At 40.5% G+C, this 16,832-nt stretch overlaps 1 protein-coding gene across 5 annotated transcripts in view; it reads left to right on the top strand.

Moving 5' to 3' along the window:
* The first annotated feature begins 1,358 nt into the window (after positions 1 to 1,358).
* Positions 1,359 to 16,832, top strand: part of LOC105202310 (E3 ubiquitin-protein ligase CBL) — a 31,657-nt gene continuing 16,183 nt past the window's right edge. For 3 of the 5 annotated variants that reach the window (XM_011170951.3, XM_011170868.3, XM_011170792.3), the window contains exon 1: positions 1,359 to 2,482. In XM_011170951.3, coding sequence (XP_011169253.1) covers positions 1,935 to 2,482 — 548 coding nt within the window. In that variant the 5' untranslated portion in view covers positions 1,359 to 1,934. The remainder of the gene's footprint in view (positions 2,483 to 16,832) is intronic. The other 2 variants (XM_011171098.3, XM_011171033.3) reach the window with 1 other exon arrangement.

Genomic DNA, 16,832 nt, shown 5'->3' with positions numbered 1-16,832 from the left:
CATGTTTCTTTATTCATATACGCAATGTTGTGTCGCTCTTCCTGACAGCCTACAAATCCTAAAATCTAAATCTACTCTTACAATTAAGATCATTCACTAGCTTGCCACCCACTTGTTCATTCCTTGTAATTATAGCTCATATTAAAGTCTACTGCACTGCAATCTGCATCCAAATAGAAAACGGTATACTTATAGATAACTAGATGCTTGCAATTGCTGTCTTGGATCAATTTGTGCGACTTGACAACAAGAAGTATAACTAATCTAAAAATAAAATAAAATTTTTTTCGCTGTGGAAAACAACTTGTTTTTTTTTTCAAAAATTCAAAATTTTCTACTTAAATATTTTTAATCTTGTCGATACTTTCTAAAATCGAATTTTAAAATTAATCTGGTTTAAACAACTAGTAATTTATGTAACAGTATTTTATTTATAACTTTGTGTGTACTTGTAGAAAAAAATATTTCAAGAAAAGATAATACACATTAAATATGTTTCAAAATACGTATTACATACGTAATATCAGGGATAACTGAAATTTAAGAAATAAAGTTCAACAATTAATAATTTGTTAATTTTAAATGAGTTAATTGTTAACTTTAATTTGAACTTTTTAATTTTAATTTTAACTATTTAAAATATAAATATATAGATTTTAACGTATTAATGTTTTTCCTAAATTAAAAATTTATCTGTATAAGGGAAAAAGTATATTTCTATATAAAAAACAATCTTTGTTATTTTATATAAACTTTATTTACAAATAAAATATGACATTTGATGATTCATATTGTAATTGTTTTACTATTTAGAGTTTTTAATTTAATATAAACATAATACTATCCAAAATTAACTTATACTCAATTTAATCTTAATGCAATTTTTGTTTATGCAACATTGAACTAAATTTTATAAGCCATATAAATTTTAACTTAATTTAGTTAAAAAAAAATATTAACTTATCCAACTCTATATAATACGCATTCTAACTTGTAGTTTAGTATATACACGTGTATTTTTCAAATGTTTCTCGTACTTTGCAAGAGTTATAAATAAAAGATGCGAATTATACATGTTGAAGCTATACGTGGCGCATAAAATTATAGATAGTCTTTTATTTTAAATTCTAACGAGAAAGAGAATTATCAGTTGCTTAAAGCAAGCTTTACATATTTAAACGAGAGTAATTGTAAAGTAAAAACGAAAATACAATATGCGAACAAACGAAATGTAATGTATACGCGTGACGATTTTACGATGCGCGACGCCGCGATTCGAATTGCGCGCCGGCGAGTGCGCAGGCGCGCGATCGTGGCGACCAGCGTCAGCGGTGGCGGAGCCGCAAAGTCGAAGGTAACGAGCGAGAGGAGCAGCCACAAGTACGGGACACGCTCGCGCCGCTCGCTCGTCGCTCGGTCTGGCTCGGTCCCGCAGTCCGTGTCAGTGTCGTCTCGTCAGAATCGCCGCGAGTCATCCGCGGAGCATCCGGCTCGGCTGTCGGCCACACTGGCCACAGTCGCAAAGTGACCGAGGCAGAGAGAGAGAGAGAGAGAGAGAGAGAGAGAGAAAACGAAAAGGAGCAAGATAAATGGGATGCGGTATCGCGCGCGATTCCGGCGTTGCATCCCGTGTCCGTGGCTCCGCGGGGACGTTTTCGTGGCCGCGGCCGCGTCCCGCTGAGATATGCGCGGTGTGCCGATCTATCGCTCCGCAGTGTGTGTGCGCGGGTTAACCTCAAGTATTGCGCGAGTGCTCGCCGTCGCCGCGCGCCAGGTAGAGTGCGAGGTGCGAATAATAAAGGGGAAAGGCGAGGACGAGTGTATGTTCGGATAGGAGCAGCCGTAGCAGCAGCAACAGCAGCAGCAGCAGCAGGAAGGAGGGAAAGATCCGTGTATCAGCGCACGCGGGCACGCGTTCACGTACGTCCGTCAAGATGTCGTCGTCCGGACACAGCAGCCGCACTCGCGCCGTCCACATCGGCTCGATCTTCCAAAAGCTGCACGGCCGCTTCGCGGACGCGATGACGCCGCCTAAGCTCTCGACCGACAAGCGTACGCTCGACAAGACCTGGAAGCTGATGGACAAGGTGGTGAAGCTCTGCCAACATCAGCGTATGAACCTCAAGAACTCGCCGCCGTTTATCCTCGACATCCTGCCGGACACGTATCAGCGGCTTAGGCTCATCTACAGCAAGTACGAGGACCGTATGCAGGTGCTGCACAGCAACGAGCACTTCTGCGTCTTCATCAACAACCTGATGCGTAAGTGCAAGCAGGCGATCAAGCTGTTCAAGGAGGGCAAGGAGAAGATGTTCGACGAGACGTCGCACTATCGCCGTAACCTCACCAAACTCAGCCTCGTGTTCAGCCACATGCTGTCCGAGCTGAAGGCCATATTTCCCAATGGGGTGTTCGCCGGCGATCAGTTTCGCATCACCAAGGCGGACGCGGCTGAATTTTGGAAGGAGCGCTTCGGAAACAGGTACGTCTCTCTCTTTCTCTCCACGCTTTTTTCTTCTCCGTCGCATCCGGGAATGAATGGTCGGGAATCAGGCGTTTCCCGAAACGTGCTCGTCGCGACGTGACCGCCGTTTTTTTTTTCCCCCCGTGGAAAGCTCTTGACATACGAGGATCACTTCGCTCGATGGTCGCTAATTAATTCTCGAGAAATAGAATGTGGACCTCCGCTCGTAAAATTTTGGATCCCGCTTTCAGTTTCTAGCTTCGCGAAAGATCCGAAATCGCAGGGTATCTTTTAGTCACGATTCTGCAGAAATTCATTCCCGTGACACAGTTTAAAGATGTAGGCTATAGAAGGCAATCGGAAACCATTCTAATCTAAAAACTTAAAAAACAAATACAAATTGCCTTAATCCCGCGCAACCCTTTGGCAACTCACATAATGACAGCTCTCTTTAAAGTAATCGTCAACGTCAGAGAGAAACCTGATATGGCACACGAGAGGAGAGATTCAGAATATGAGGCTAGTTAGACGCGAGAAATGATGATACTTCTTGCTTTAACAAACACAATTTTTTTATAATTGGGCTCCTAGGGTCCGGAGAATCTGAAACCGCGCGTTGCATTTTTAATCAGGGTTAAAAAAGATTTATCCCTTGCGACAGATTTTATGGTACAATGTAAGTAAATTGTTAAACTTGAAAAACACTTCCACCTTTTGCAGCTATTGTATATACATATTTTTTTATGTAATTTGGCTTCTATCGAAGGATCCGAGACAACATTGGTTTTTTTTATTTTGTTTAAATCAGAGTTATATTCAAAAAATTTATGTATAAAAAAACACTTCTGCCTTTCATTGTTAATAATTTATTTTTTTTATAATTTAATTTGTAAGAATCCGGAATCGCTTTGCATATTTAATCATAGTTAAAGAAAAATTAATTACCTGTGGCAAATTTTGCAATACATTATTTAAAAATAAAACATTGTTAAACAAAGAAAAATATTTCTACATTTTTTGTAGACATTAAATCGGAATTATATAAAAAAATTCACTTATATAAATAGAAAGCACTTCTACCTTTCACAGGCTTTGTTAATTTTTCTTTTGTTTTTTAATTCAGCTCCAATGTCTAAGAATCCGAGTCTGCATTTTTGATCAAAATTTAAAAAAAATTTAATTACTTGCGGCAGATTTTGCAATACAATGTTTAAGAATAAAAAAACATTGTTAAACTTGAAGAAAAATACTTCTACATTTTTCGTAGGCATTGTAATTTTTTTTTTGTAATTTGATTTCTACGATCAAAGGATTCGAGACTATGTTGTATTTTTTAAAATCAGAGTTTTATATACATATATAAAACAAAAATTTATCTCTTGCGGTAAATTTTGCTGTTATATTTCAAAATAAGAAAATTGTTAAACTTGGAAGAAAAACACTTCTACCTTTTGCAGGCTTTGTCAATTTTTTTTGTAATTCAGCTCTTGGGGTCTAAGGATCCGAGACGTTGCATTTTTAATCAGAATTAAAGAAACATTCAAGTCGATGTTGAAGTCGATTTTGCGGTACGATGTTAAAGAATTCGAGAAATGTTAAATTTGAATGACATTCCTCTACCTTTCGCAGTCATTGTCAATTTTTTTTTATGATCTAGTTCCTAGAGTCGAAGAATCCGAGACGTGGCATTTTAAATTAGAATTAAAGAAACATTCATCCCTCAGAGACGATTTTGCGGTACGGTGTTTAAGAATTCGAGAAATGTTAAACTTGAATGACATTCCTCTATCTTTCGCAGGCATGTCAATTTTTTTTTTTATGATTTACCTTCTAGAGTCGAAGGATCCCACGTTTGTATTTTTAATCAGGATTGGAAAAGTATTTGTCCCTTGTGGGCGATTTAGCGATGCTGTGTTCAGATATTTGAAAAATGTTAATCTCGAATGACATTTTTATCGCAGGCATTATCAGTTTTTCTTTGTTTTGTTTTCTAAACCGAACGATTCGAGATTACGGCGAACTTTCTAGCTAGAGGTCAAAAAATATTTATTCTCCGAGTTTTGAAGTATGCAGTAAAACGAAATTCACATGACGAAATTTTATTATTACGCCAGGAAAACATAAATATAATTTTAATCTTGACATTTTATAAATATTTGTCTTTTCGTATTTTAAGTCAAAGTTCAAAGGAAATCGATTTCCCCAGAAAGTTTTGCAGCCTCCCACGGCAAGATCCACAGATTATGCCGTTTGGAAAGATGATGCTTTTATCTTTCGCAAACATTCTTAACTCTCGTGCAACGGGTTTGACCGTGAGGGTCGCGACGGATCCAAAGTTTCCACTACGTTCATTCATCTGCTTCATCGTGCTACGAGGGATCTCCATTAGTTCTCGTTATGGATCTCTGTTGAAAAATTCCATTTTCGTCGCTGAGCTATAAAAAGCCCCGGTGTTAGAATCTCGTTGGGGGTAGAAAGATCCTCTGTTTCAATATTTTATAAGCGCTGCCAATTCTCGCAGCAAAAGTCTCGACGCCTCCGTCGGCTGTCTGAAACTTTGCTCTTCGCAACTTCGCCTTTCGTTCAGAGTTCAAATAAAAAAAGGTTCATCGACTTCCCTAAGAGAAACAGAAAGAGGGGTAGGGGGAAGGGAACTCCGAAGAGATTTATAAAGCTCTTTTCCGGAATTAGCGCAATGCCTCCGCTTCGTGGCCGGCGAACTTTCCTAAGCTCTGAAGGATTTAAGGATATAGTTCGGTCGTGTCGCGTATTATGCGGGCGTCCGGGCTCTCCGATATGCTCACGTCCGCGTGTGTGCCTCGTCGTAACAAATTTATCGACTTGACGACGAAACTTTCCCAGGGGAGGGAACCCGGTTGCGAGACCAACGGAGCAACTCGTCTCTCGCGCCAAGTAAACAGATCTTCCGATGAAATATTACGCTTGCTTAGCTCGCGTCCCCTTTCTCTCTTCCTCCTCCTCCTCCTCCTCCTTCTCCGCGACCTTCCTGCTTCCTCCCCCGCTTGTCATCCATTTCCGGTCGTACGATTCGCGAGATGACACCTGTCCGTCCACGTGTTCGCGGGGGGGGGGGGCGGACCTTTTCTCGGCAGAACGTGCGTAAAAACAAATAATAAAGGCGCGCGAGCGAAGCTCGCACGTGCGCACACCTAACCTAAAAATCACGCACGTCGCCGCGGTGAGGGGGAAAAGGGAAAGGGGCCGTTACAACGAGGGGTGAAGGGAGGAGGCAGAAAGAGGAACAGGGAGCCCACAGTTGGCGAGCGAGCGAGACGACACCGGACGTCTATCGTTGATATTGACATTATTATCGTGCACCGAAAAGCGGGACATGTGTCGGCTCGTGTGCAACCGTGGGTTCTCTATAGAGAATGCGTTTTATCGACCGGAAGTCGGGCGGCGCACAAGGTGGTGGTTGTATCGGGAATTTTTGCGCGTGAGGAAAAGAGAGAGAGAGAGAGAAAAGCGTATATTTAATTCTGGGGCAAGTTCTGTAAGAATACGATACGAGTGCAATGATATTATATTAATGCACGTTAAATGGAAATTTAATTAATAGAGAGATTCTATTTCAAAGAGATCTGGAATTCTGACGATTAAGTGCAAAATATATCAGGATCCATTTTCATATTTTTTTTCGCTATATTGGCTGTAACATTATTTTAATCATTCAATTTCTTTCTTTAGATTTTAGTTTTAATTCGACTTACTCTTTTTTTATCCTTTGAATTAGAAATTCCCGAGGATTAGAAATAAACTACGAAGAGGTAAAACGGAGATTTTTATTTTCTTCTCGCAACTTTGCTATTTTCAATATTATCAATGTTTATAACAGGCAGCCAGAATTAAAATTCGAAGAAAGTCCGATTGAAAGTTCAATAACGCTCAGCCACTTCCATTGTAAGTGGAGAATTCTTCGTGCATATCGATATTTTCGCCAGGAAGCAAGAAAAATCTATGAAAGAACTGTATTATGTAAGAGTCGTCCCCCTCCCCTCTCCTCTCCCCGTTCGAGTATCATCTCACGAGCGTCGGTGTTACTTTCGTAAAGCCAGAGGAGGAGCGTCGCCGCCGCGCGCTCTGACGTCAATCGCGTGTGCTTGACCCGCGACGTCGCGATTTAATGCATTCGGCGGTAATAAACGAAGAATGCTTTATCCGGTTGGTCGAACTCGCATTTACCCGTTGGCGGCGAACTGTCGTTGCGCTGACACGCTCGCGCTCGCGCTCGCGCGCACGCGCCCCCGCCTCCGCCCTCTCGCGCCCACACGCATACACGCACGGGGGACAAAGGCGGCCGCCCCCTCCTACCCTCGTGGGTCGTGTCGCCGCGCTGAAACGAACGGTAAACGCACTCTCGGCGTCCGCGTGTGTGCGGGAGCCGCGCGCGAGCCGGGAAATAGCAGATACCGCTGCATTAGCATAAAACAACTTCCGGTGTAACGATTCCGCCGGTTCCTGAAGCGACGTCCGGCCTCGGGAACCGTTAACGTGACTACTGTCGTGACACTGACGTTCGACGCTGACGACATACAGAACGTTTCTGCTCGCGAAGAATCTAGGAGATGAATGGCGAGGCCAACGGAGACCTCCACACGCCTGGACCGTGTCCCGAATCTTTCCTCGCGCAAACGCGTCGCGCAAACTTTTGCCGATATAGACTTCCATTCTCCGTCATTCTCGCGAAACTGATAATCGATTTGGCGATTATGTCACGTTATAATTGAGATTTTTTTCAAGGCTGCGATATGCGAGAGTTATCGGATAATTTAACAATAATGAGTTTGCATATACGTGCGATAGTAAATCTTGTCAATTCACGAGGAGGAAAAATTAGGTGACACAACGATTCGGTACCGGACGTATACTTTTTGATTTCTTATAAAGCGATTAAAAATAGCCTCGAGTCTGTTCTCATTATGGCGGCCGAAGGCTAATTTTCTATCGATTTCACAGCTTGGCGATGCATCACCGGAGTTGTCGAGGGTTAATATAATGGAGTATTAATAGAATGTCAGAGTCGCGGGAGAGAGACGAAAGTAAAAAAAGGAAAGATAATAAAGCTCGTAGAATTATTTCTTTCGGCGCACGATTCCTAAAAAATTTACCGATGTTTATTTTTCGTTAGTCACCCAGCCGACAGCTTTCCCATTTTAGTTCTTACGAATCCCATGATTTCAACGAAAGATTACTCGACGAGGAAATGATCGAACTTGCTTCTCACAATTATTTTAATTAAATACTATTCCGCGTACGTGACTAACAAAAAATAGAGTCTCTGATGCCGAATGAAATACGCGTTTCCGCTCGAAGAGGGAAGGGGACACGGATATCTATATCTGGATATTTCCGAATCTCGCGCGAGCGGCCAAAACTCGCGTCTTCTCTACGATCGCATAGCACGATCTTCTCTCGCGCGGATCAGCCGTCGAGCGGGATAGACGGAGGAAGCGGGGAAGAGACATCACACCTTGCGCGCGAGTCCGCTTCCGGTATACGTGCGCGCGCTACATCCGGCGACCTTGCGGCCACCCACCCGCGCGATCGTCCCCGATACGGTATCGACCGTTATCGTCAGCCGCGGACGCGCTCTTACGGAATTAATGGGAAAATGTCGCGCGCGAACGGCGCGAGCCCCGCCTCCTCGTCTCGCCTCGTCTCGCCTCATCTCGCCTCATCTCGCCTCATCTCGCCTCATCTCGCCTCATCTCGCCTCATCTCGCGTCGCGGCGCGTCTCATTTGCATCGCGTTGTTGCATCGCGGCCGCGTGGCACGGCGGCGGCAGCGGCGGCGACGACGACGACTTATGTGTCGGCCGGTATATAAATAAAACGGCGAGCGGGAGAGACGAGTCAATTCATGAATGACCGTTTGCCCGGCGGCGCGGCGGCGGCGCGCGGCGGCGCACGTCGCGTATTTCGTTGCACGCGCTCGCTCGCCGGAACGTCGAACTTTGAACATGCGCGTCGATATCGGGACTCTCGTTCGTCAACCCGCGTAAACCGCGGGCCTACCATCGTGACTACGTACTACGTGACGTGGCTGTTTTCAAGGACGCTGATTCTCTGTTCAATTGAATTTCGGAAATCAATCTTCAGTACTGAAATTATTTTTTTGCGCGATTTTTTTTTTTCGAATTCTTGTATCTCGTATCACGTATTTTCCGATGTAGGTTCGTTGAATCTTTGAATCATTGAATCTGTTTAAAAATTGTTGCGCTTGTTTTTTTTTTTTTTTTCATGCTTGAACACAGTAATTTTACATGTGCACTCTGCTATTTCTTTCATAAAGATGTTGGGTGTTTCTTTTTGTGAAATGTCAATATTGCGGCTCATAATTTGTAAAGTAATGCTTTTTTTACTCCTTTATTTCTCCCAACAGTTTCAATAAAGTATAGCGCATAATTATAATTTATTTATGCCCAGAGAAAAGAGAGACGCGAACAAGAAATCATTATTTATAGCTTTAGTATGCATAAAACACAAGTTCATTATTTCCCCCTAGGCATTAATGAAACGCAGTAAGTAATTGTAAGAATCACATAACTGTGTGCCGTTATAATATATTGCTCCTTAGAAATACTTAAAAAGGAACAAAAGCTCATCGTTTTACTATTCATAAGATATAAATAATTCTACGGTTTAGAATTTGTAACCATGCGTGGGAAAAATTCATTATTCAAACGCGATTGCGTAAAAAGATAGCAATTTTTTTGCAGAATAAATTTTATTTTGCGAATTTTATGTTACGAAATATACATAAGATATATTTTATTACACACACACACACACACACACACACACACACACACACACACACACACACACACATACACACAAAGAGAAAGAGAGAACAAAAGACATATGAGTTAAAGAAATTAGATAGAAACCTTCTATATATTTAAAAAATCTTTTCTTAATTGTTAACAATTTAGTTTATTATTATCGGAATTGTTACGCAAAAAACTATGATAAAAACATAGAATAAAATTCTAAACGTAATTAACATATAAAATATAAGAAATACATTTGACGTATGAATGTGCATTTGATTTATTTCTTACAAAAAAAAAATACGAAGAATGATAATATTAATCGCAAAACACGGTCAGTATTGTCAGAAGCACAGTTTTTTCTCTTCTCTCGTAGAAATGTGCTCGTTTATTCAGTGCTCGTTTGTCTACCGTAATGTTTCTGTAGGAAAACGGTCTGGCATTTCGCAACATGTAGGATGCGGACGATTGCAGTGCGATTAGCATGCGGCGAGTCGCCTCGATTACGCCGATGCGCGAACCTTCAGTTTCCGGTCAAATGATCCGCGAACATCCGGTCCCCGGCGTGTGCGTACACAATGCCGGCTCTTTTAAACCGTGAGCAACACGCAGCACTCGTGACAGTGTCGTAACTAACCGGGCACGTCCCCCGGGATCGCGCCAAGTTTAATCTTCCGGTTCGACTACATGGGGGTCCGACAGAGAAGTGTCGGACTTCGCAATTAAACACGGTACGCGAGTCATCTTTCACAAGAGTCCGACGACTCAGTTTATTTACAATATACTAAATATTATAAAAATTGCTCTTCGATATTCCATTTAAACGTTAATCCTCCGAAGAAGAATAGACGTTTAGCCTGTAAATGGCTTTTTTTTATTTTCAGACATGGGGGAATTAATTAAAAAGGACGCGCGTGATTTTTTCTAATAAAAACCTTCCTCCCTCTGACTTCTTTTCTCTTTTCCTTTATCGTGCCTTCTTTCTCTGTCATCCTTCCCTCTTGTTGCGTTTAAACATGTATCGCTTATACACGTATATACACTTGTGCTCGCAAAGATTCAAATTTTCATTTCTTTTCTATATTTTTTTTACAAAAAATAGTAAAATTTTAACTTACTGAAGTAAAAAATTATTTCGAGTGCATAAAAATATCAAAGATTTTGTATGCGCACGTATGTGCAGCTGTAAAATTCTAGTAAAATTCTAACTTAATGAAATAAAAAGTTACTTTGAGTGCATAAAAGTATCAAAAATGTTGTGTAAGTTCGTGTGTTATAAAAGCTTTTACAACATTTTTAAACACAAAAAAATGTTAAAAAAGTTGAGTTAATAGTTTTTGTTTTTTTTTCCGAGTTGTCATTAAACCATTTGCTTTAATACTTTTTAATCTGACAGATTAAATTCTGTAAAATCTAAATTTTATTGAGCATTAGGTTTGAGTACGTTAAAACTAATATTTAATTAGACTTGTAAAATCTTATTATTTAATATTTTCTCAATACTCCATTTTTATGGATACGAGATGCTTGACATTTCTCAAATCCTTGCTGTACGATCTAACATGCATGACTGTAACATTATCATACCCACTACACTGAGAAAAAAATTGTTGAAAAACTAAAATACTTGTTTCGAGCTCGTCCTTGGCCTTTCTATAAACATTTTTATTATTGCGTTACAATAACGGAGCAGGACATCAATATCTAAAATATTAGTTCGATACGTGCAACTAAATATTCAATGGGTTTAATAAATTCTTAATTTAAAAAATTGAATGATTGACATGAATAAATTATATTTTTTTTTTATGCTACTAAATAATTATTGAATTAACCCAATGTTTAGTTCGTATTGCTTTTAATTTTTCAACAAATTTTTTTCTCAATGTACAAATCCAAATTCATGAAATATAGAATGTAGAATTTTTAAATAGAAATGTGATTTTAATTTTCCGCGTTACGAATGTAGAGAAAACTGAATTCCACGTTAAACGGCGATACTTAAATTGGCTCAGCCGGTCTGTGCAATAACAGAATTCATACGGATCACGATATCTTATCGGTTATCTTATCTCGAATTTTCGTTTTGGGACGCTTGGGGGCTCGCTCCAGAGATGAATCGGCACGCTCTCAAAGAGCCTCCGTCACGCCGGTCACGCGGTCGTACATTACGCATATATGTCGGTGCAACGTCGAAAGACGGTCGGCTTGTAGTGGTCGGTGGTCCCCTCCCCTCTCCTCCCCTGTCCCGCCTTACCCTACCCTACCCGAGTTCGGTGAGTTAAGCTCACATCCGCACGTGAGTCGAAGCGGAAGGAAGGGGACGTGACGTCGCGATTAAGGCGAATTAAAACGAGCGAGTCGCATGAATCGGCGCTCTCGGAGCACGCGGTGCGGAGGGAGGGGGGGAGAGGGGGGATGAGTATCTCGCCGGCCCACGTTTATCGGCGAGAGGTTAGGTTAGGCTGCTCTAGAGATCGAGCCGGTTAGGCGTCATCGTATCCGCGACGGAAATTGTGTCGACTTAACGCTTTCGTCTCTTTTTAATTTTCTTACCGAATTTGTTTTTTTTTTCTTTACACTGAGAACAAAATTTCTAAATTTTGTTCTTAGTGTAGAGAAATTTTCTAAATTTTAAACCTATAAGCACAATATTATTTAATATTGACAAAAAGAGTTTCTATGTTGATTCTTGATAATATTATATGAGAAATAATAATGTTATTTATTTCAATTTAGTTTTAAATTATCGGGAATATTATAATTTTTAAATGTAATAATTATAAAGTTTTGAATATACAAAATTATGAATATTTTATGCATAACAATTTACATTAACTTTTTATCATAATAATATTCGTAGAACATTTTCTTAATAATCTACGGATATTGATATAATATACTACGATCCTATTATATACGATATCCTATATAATAGGATATTGAAATAATATACTACGAATATTATGTAAAAATGAACATACAATATTAATACAATATTCCTATAATATTAAATATTATTATATTCTCGGAATATTTTTATATTATTTTAATTTTTAATAATATTTGTATAATATTCTAGAAATATTATAGGGTTTATAGGGAATAAATCTTTATTCGAATAATACTAATAAAATGTTTGCTTACGGTACATAAATATTTACTTTTATAATAAGAAAAAATATATTAATTAAACTAGTGGTTCTTGTACCAAATAAATATATATTTATATTTAGTAATTATATTATTAGTACTATTCGAATAAATATTTATCAAAATTTTATAATTTTTCCTTCAGTGTATTTTTCTGTTTTTTTTTATTTTTTTAAAGAAAAAGAAAAGAAATATGTTCATCACGGCAATCATCAATGTTTCGAAGATTCATAAATATTTTACTAAAAATCTGTTTTTAAATCGATTCATTAATTTTGTTTCTTTTTTTCACGTCAATTTTAGTTTAATCTTTAATCGAGATATGTCGGGATAAAAATCTTGCGCTGATTTAAATCCATCGTAATTTTTTTCTCCTCCTCCTCATACGCCCACAAGTATCTAGATAGTCCTAAGACTACGACGTTTGTTTATCGTTTCTCGCATGCAAGAAAAAGACAAATATTGTTAGAGCAACGACATTTATATATATGACGATCGGAAATGTCAGACCGGAAATATCCCGTGGAAAATGCGTTTGATCACACACACACACCGATAACGCAGTCTCTAACAGGGACATGGTCGTCGTCGTCGCAGCTACCATCGAAAGAGACGAAGGATGGGAGGGGGGAAGTGCTCGTGTCAGAGGTTCACGCGAGCATGCAGAACCTTTTGAACGAACGCAGCATCCTTGAAACATAATTCCAGCCGTTCCACTGACATTTTCCACGGTATTTTTACTGCGCATTGCGTAATTGTATCTGGATCTTACGCGGGAGAAGGATGCAGTCGCAGTGACAGTGGCAGCCGCGCCGCCGCCGCCGCTGCCGCTGCGGAGGAGCAGAGGCGAGAAGAGGACTCGTACACGCCGACGTGGGCGGAAAAGGGTTAAAGTTGAAATTAGACGCCTTTGACGGCTGAACTTTGCTGATAACCGTTCGCGCCGATACGTCGATATACGTGACATGCGTTCATGGAACCTGGGCGCCTCCTCCGCGAAGCGGAGCGGAACGCTCCGTTGACAACGTCAACATTAGCCCTTAGCGGCGATAAATGACAATTCAGGGGCTCCTTTACGTCATCGCTCCTATCGATCAATCTCTTACGTCCTTCACGCGCACGGCGACGGCTTCGGCCGAAAGGCGAAGTGAATTAAATGGAGTTAATGGGAATCCGTTTCCGCGCGAAGACTGGCGCGAGACTGGTCCTCCGCTTTTCTTTGCAATTTTCTTTTGTTGCCTCGCTTTCAGAACGAAACCCCGTCTTTCGGCAATCGTGACAAAATAAATTGAAAAACGACGTCGAGTGAACCTGACGTCGTTCTCCATTTTATTTGGTCACGTTTGCCAAAAGAAGGGTCTTAACTTAAAAGCATTATTGGAATTTTCATTTCTTCATTTTGCGCGACAGTTGAGAATTGAGGTAGACTCTTAGCACTGTGAATATACAAAATGTATCTTTTATTTTGATTTATATTTAACATTTAATTGCATCGTGCGCTCGCGCGCTCGTTGAACGACAGCTGATTATGAAGGGTGGGAGGATAATTCAGTAACTTTTATTCATGGCCAGAGAGAAAACGCTTGTCATTGACAGTTCTGGGAAATGACGTAAGCTCTCTCCGTGGCGTCATTTATTTATATAAAACCTGGCGCGGCCGCTATAAATGTCCCTCTTGGTACCCTATAACTTTTACTTAAACCGTCCTTTTTTTTTCTAAAATCGATACACACTTCGCAGAGAGATTAATCTGCCACGCTTTATACGGGCCTCGCCCCATATATGTGGGCTTGGCCGCTAGTCTTGCCTATAGTTTCTCAACCTTCAAAGGTCTCCCCCGGTGACATATTAAGTCTACCTGGATTCCCCATAAATGCTCGGAACCTTTCTCTATCTATGTCATATCATCTCATTTAACGTGCCCTCGTAAAACCATGTACCAAGGTGTACGGTGCCATGAGAAAGAGAGGAAAGCAGGAGATTGCGCTACGCTTGCGGATGCGGATTTAGGACTTAAATCTAAACTGCCGGAAATGGAAACGGCAGTTCCCAAAATGAAACTATCGATCGCTTGTATAAGAATTCTGGAGCTGTCGAACAAATAATAATTTAGGAGCCAGTCATACTTTCGGGCAGAAAAATTTACGCGCGTAACGTACAATCGAAGGAGATAAATTCCGCAATTTTGTTACATTGTTTTAGCGTGTACTCCGAGAGAAAAAATATCTTTAAAAAAAATTACTACTCGGTGGGTTTTAATAGTTTATTTACTTGCAGTCGTTAGAAATTTTTTAATTGAAATATTTATGTAATTAAATGAAAAAAAAAACAATTATTATTTTTTTTCTTTCAGTAATAGAAAATATTTACTGTTAGATTATTTATATTTAAAATAATTTTTAATCTAAGGAAACAATTTAATTGAGTTCAATAATATTAACTTATTTGTAAAATTATTATTTAAATGTAAAAAATACAAACTTATATACTTAAGGTAATGTGTCTATATATGCGTCTATATACTTAAAAGTAAATATTTTTACTTAAATAGAAAAAACAAATGCTTGTAGCAAAATATATAGTTTTAAGAAAATGTATTTTTTTTATTAGAACAAAGTTTCCTCTCAATGTACGTTCTTTTTCTCTTGCGCATAAAAATTTTATTTCAGTATAATTTCAGTAGTTTTGCACAGAGCTAGAGAGCTGTCTAATGGTACCGACCGACAATCTCAAGAGAGATTGACCTACGAACGAATTGATTTCATTTTCAATAGAGAGAACGAGAAATGATGAATTTTTTTGTTTTTTCTTTTTTTTCCCCTTTATTCGCGAGCTTCAGAAGAGACTATTTTAGCGTGGCTGACGTTAAACAATCGAGATGTGGCGCTTTTTTTTCCCTCCCTGTTTTGTGTGCGGGGGCGGAATTTCGTGGTAGAATGAGACGTCACGTTTGGAAGCGACGACGTCGAGAAAGCGGCGTTCTATGAATGGAGGCGAAGCCTCGGGGATCAGTCGGCAGGCAAGGACGACTAATTATAGCGTTAGTATCTCTCAACTTCGTTTTGTACATTAACCATGTGCACCGTCACGCACACGTGCGTATTCGCGTGTATTACACCGCGCTTGTGCTATACGCGCCCGAGATTATGATCCGACACGATGGAGGACACGATCCATTTTGATCATTATCATCATCGTCGTCGTCGTCGTCGTCGTCGTCGTCGTCGTCGTCGTCGTCGTCGTCGTCGTCGTCGTCGTCGTCGTCGTCGTTGTCGTCGTCGTCGCTGTCGTCATCGTCATCGTCAGCGCGGGGATGCGAATTCAGGACGGCGAACGTGCGTCACGCTTACCCTTGTCCTGCTGTCGACACACTTGTGTGTGTGTGTGTTTGTGTGCATGTCGCGTGTGTACGACATCTCACACAACATCCACCAACAAATTGCCTCGAGAGGAGCACTTGCGCGCGATCCCTGAGCTCGATATTCGACAGATAAATCGGACACGAACGTGATGTGCGCACGAGTTCCTCCTTCTGATACGTCCAACTTTAATTTTAACGACTTTTCGATATGTCGACAAAAAATATCTCGTCGGCTATGGAACCTGGGACTAATACTTGAGAGATTTCAAATTATCCGACGTCCGATTCGGATTACGCAGACAGATTTGATTTAGCTGTTTAACCAAGAAGCTTTTCTCAAGGGAAATCCTTTTCACTAGGGACTACTATTGCTCTGGCATTTCGAACAGATAAGAGATAAGGCGAGTCTCACAAATTCGTTGAAAGATCTCCTGCAGTGAAATCAAATGGTCCAGCGAACCGAATTATCTCTCTCTCTCTCTCTCTCTCTCTCTCTCTCTCTCTTTGCTTGACTGAAGGAAACGACGAAGCGTTAGTCGTATCTCCCGAAATTGGGACACGAAAATGAAAGAATTGAAAGAAATTGTGGCGTATCTTTCAAAGTAATCTAAACGATAAATTATCCCGCGCGCTCTCAACGACCGCCGTGCGTGCATCACGCGGGAAACGCTTGAAAAGGCGCAATTAAGCTAAAAGTATAGTGTTGCCAGTGACACCGTAAACAGGCAAGGTCGCCGAACAAGCGTAAACGCCGCGTGAAAGCGACCGCCACCGTCGCCGTTGCTAATTATCGCGATGAAAGAAGAGTGGGCGTGTATAATATACGCGTGAGTGAAATTACATTCATTCATGTTGGCGTTGCCGTTGTGACAGCTGAACAAATGTATCGGCTACGTACCGATCCCCCGGGACGCGTCAGTTCGAAGTTTCCAAATTAATTGATAGCAATTCCGCGTTTCTCAAGCGTACACTTCAATCGAGTCGGAATGAAACATCCATTTCGATCCCTTTGACGCACAACGTGTAATTTCCGCGTTATACAAGTTTGTAAAGCCGAAAA

The sequence above is a fragment of the Solenopsis invicta genome, chromosome 7 (genome assembly GCF_016802725.1).
Source record: "Solenopsis invicta isolate M01_SB chromosome 7, UNIL_Sinv_3.0, whole genome shotgun sequence".
NCBI classification, from domain to species: Eukaryota; Metazoa; Arthropoda; class Insecta; order Hymenoptera; family Formicidae; genus Solenopsis; species Solenopsis invicta.
Note: the sequence above shows the minus strand (reverse complement) of the source record. Positions and strands in the feature narration are given on the sequence as shown.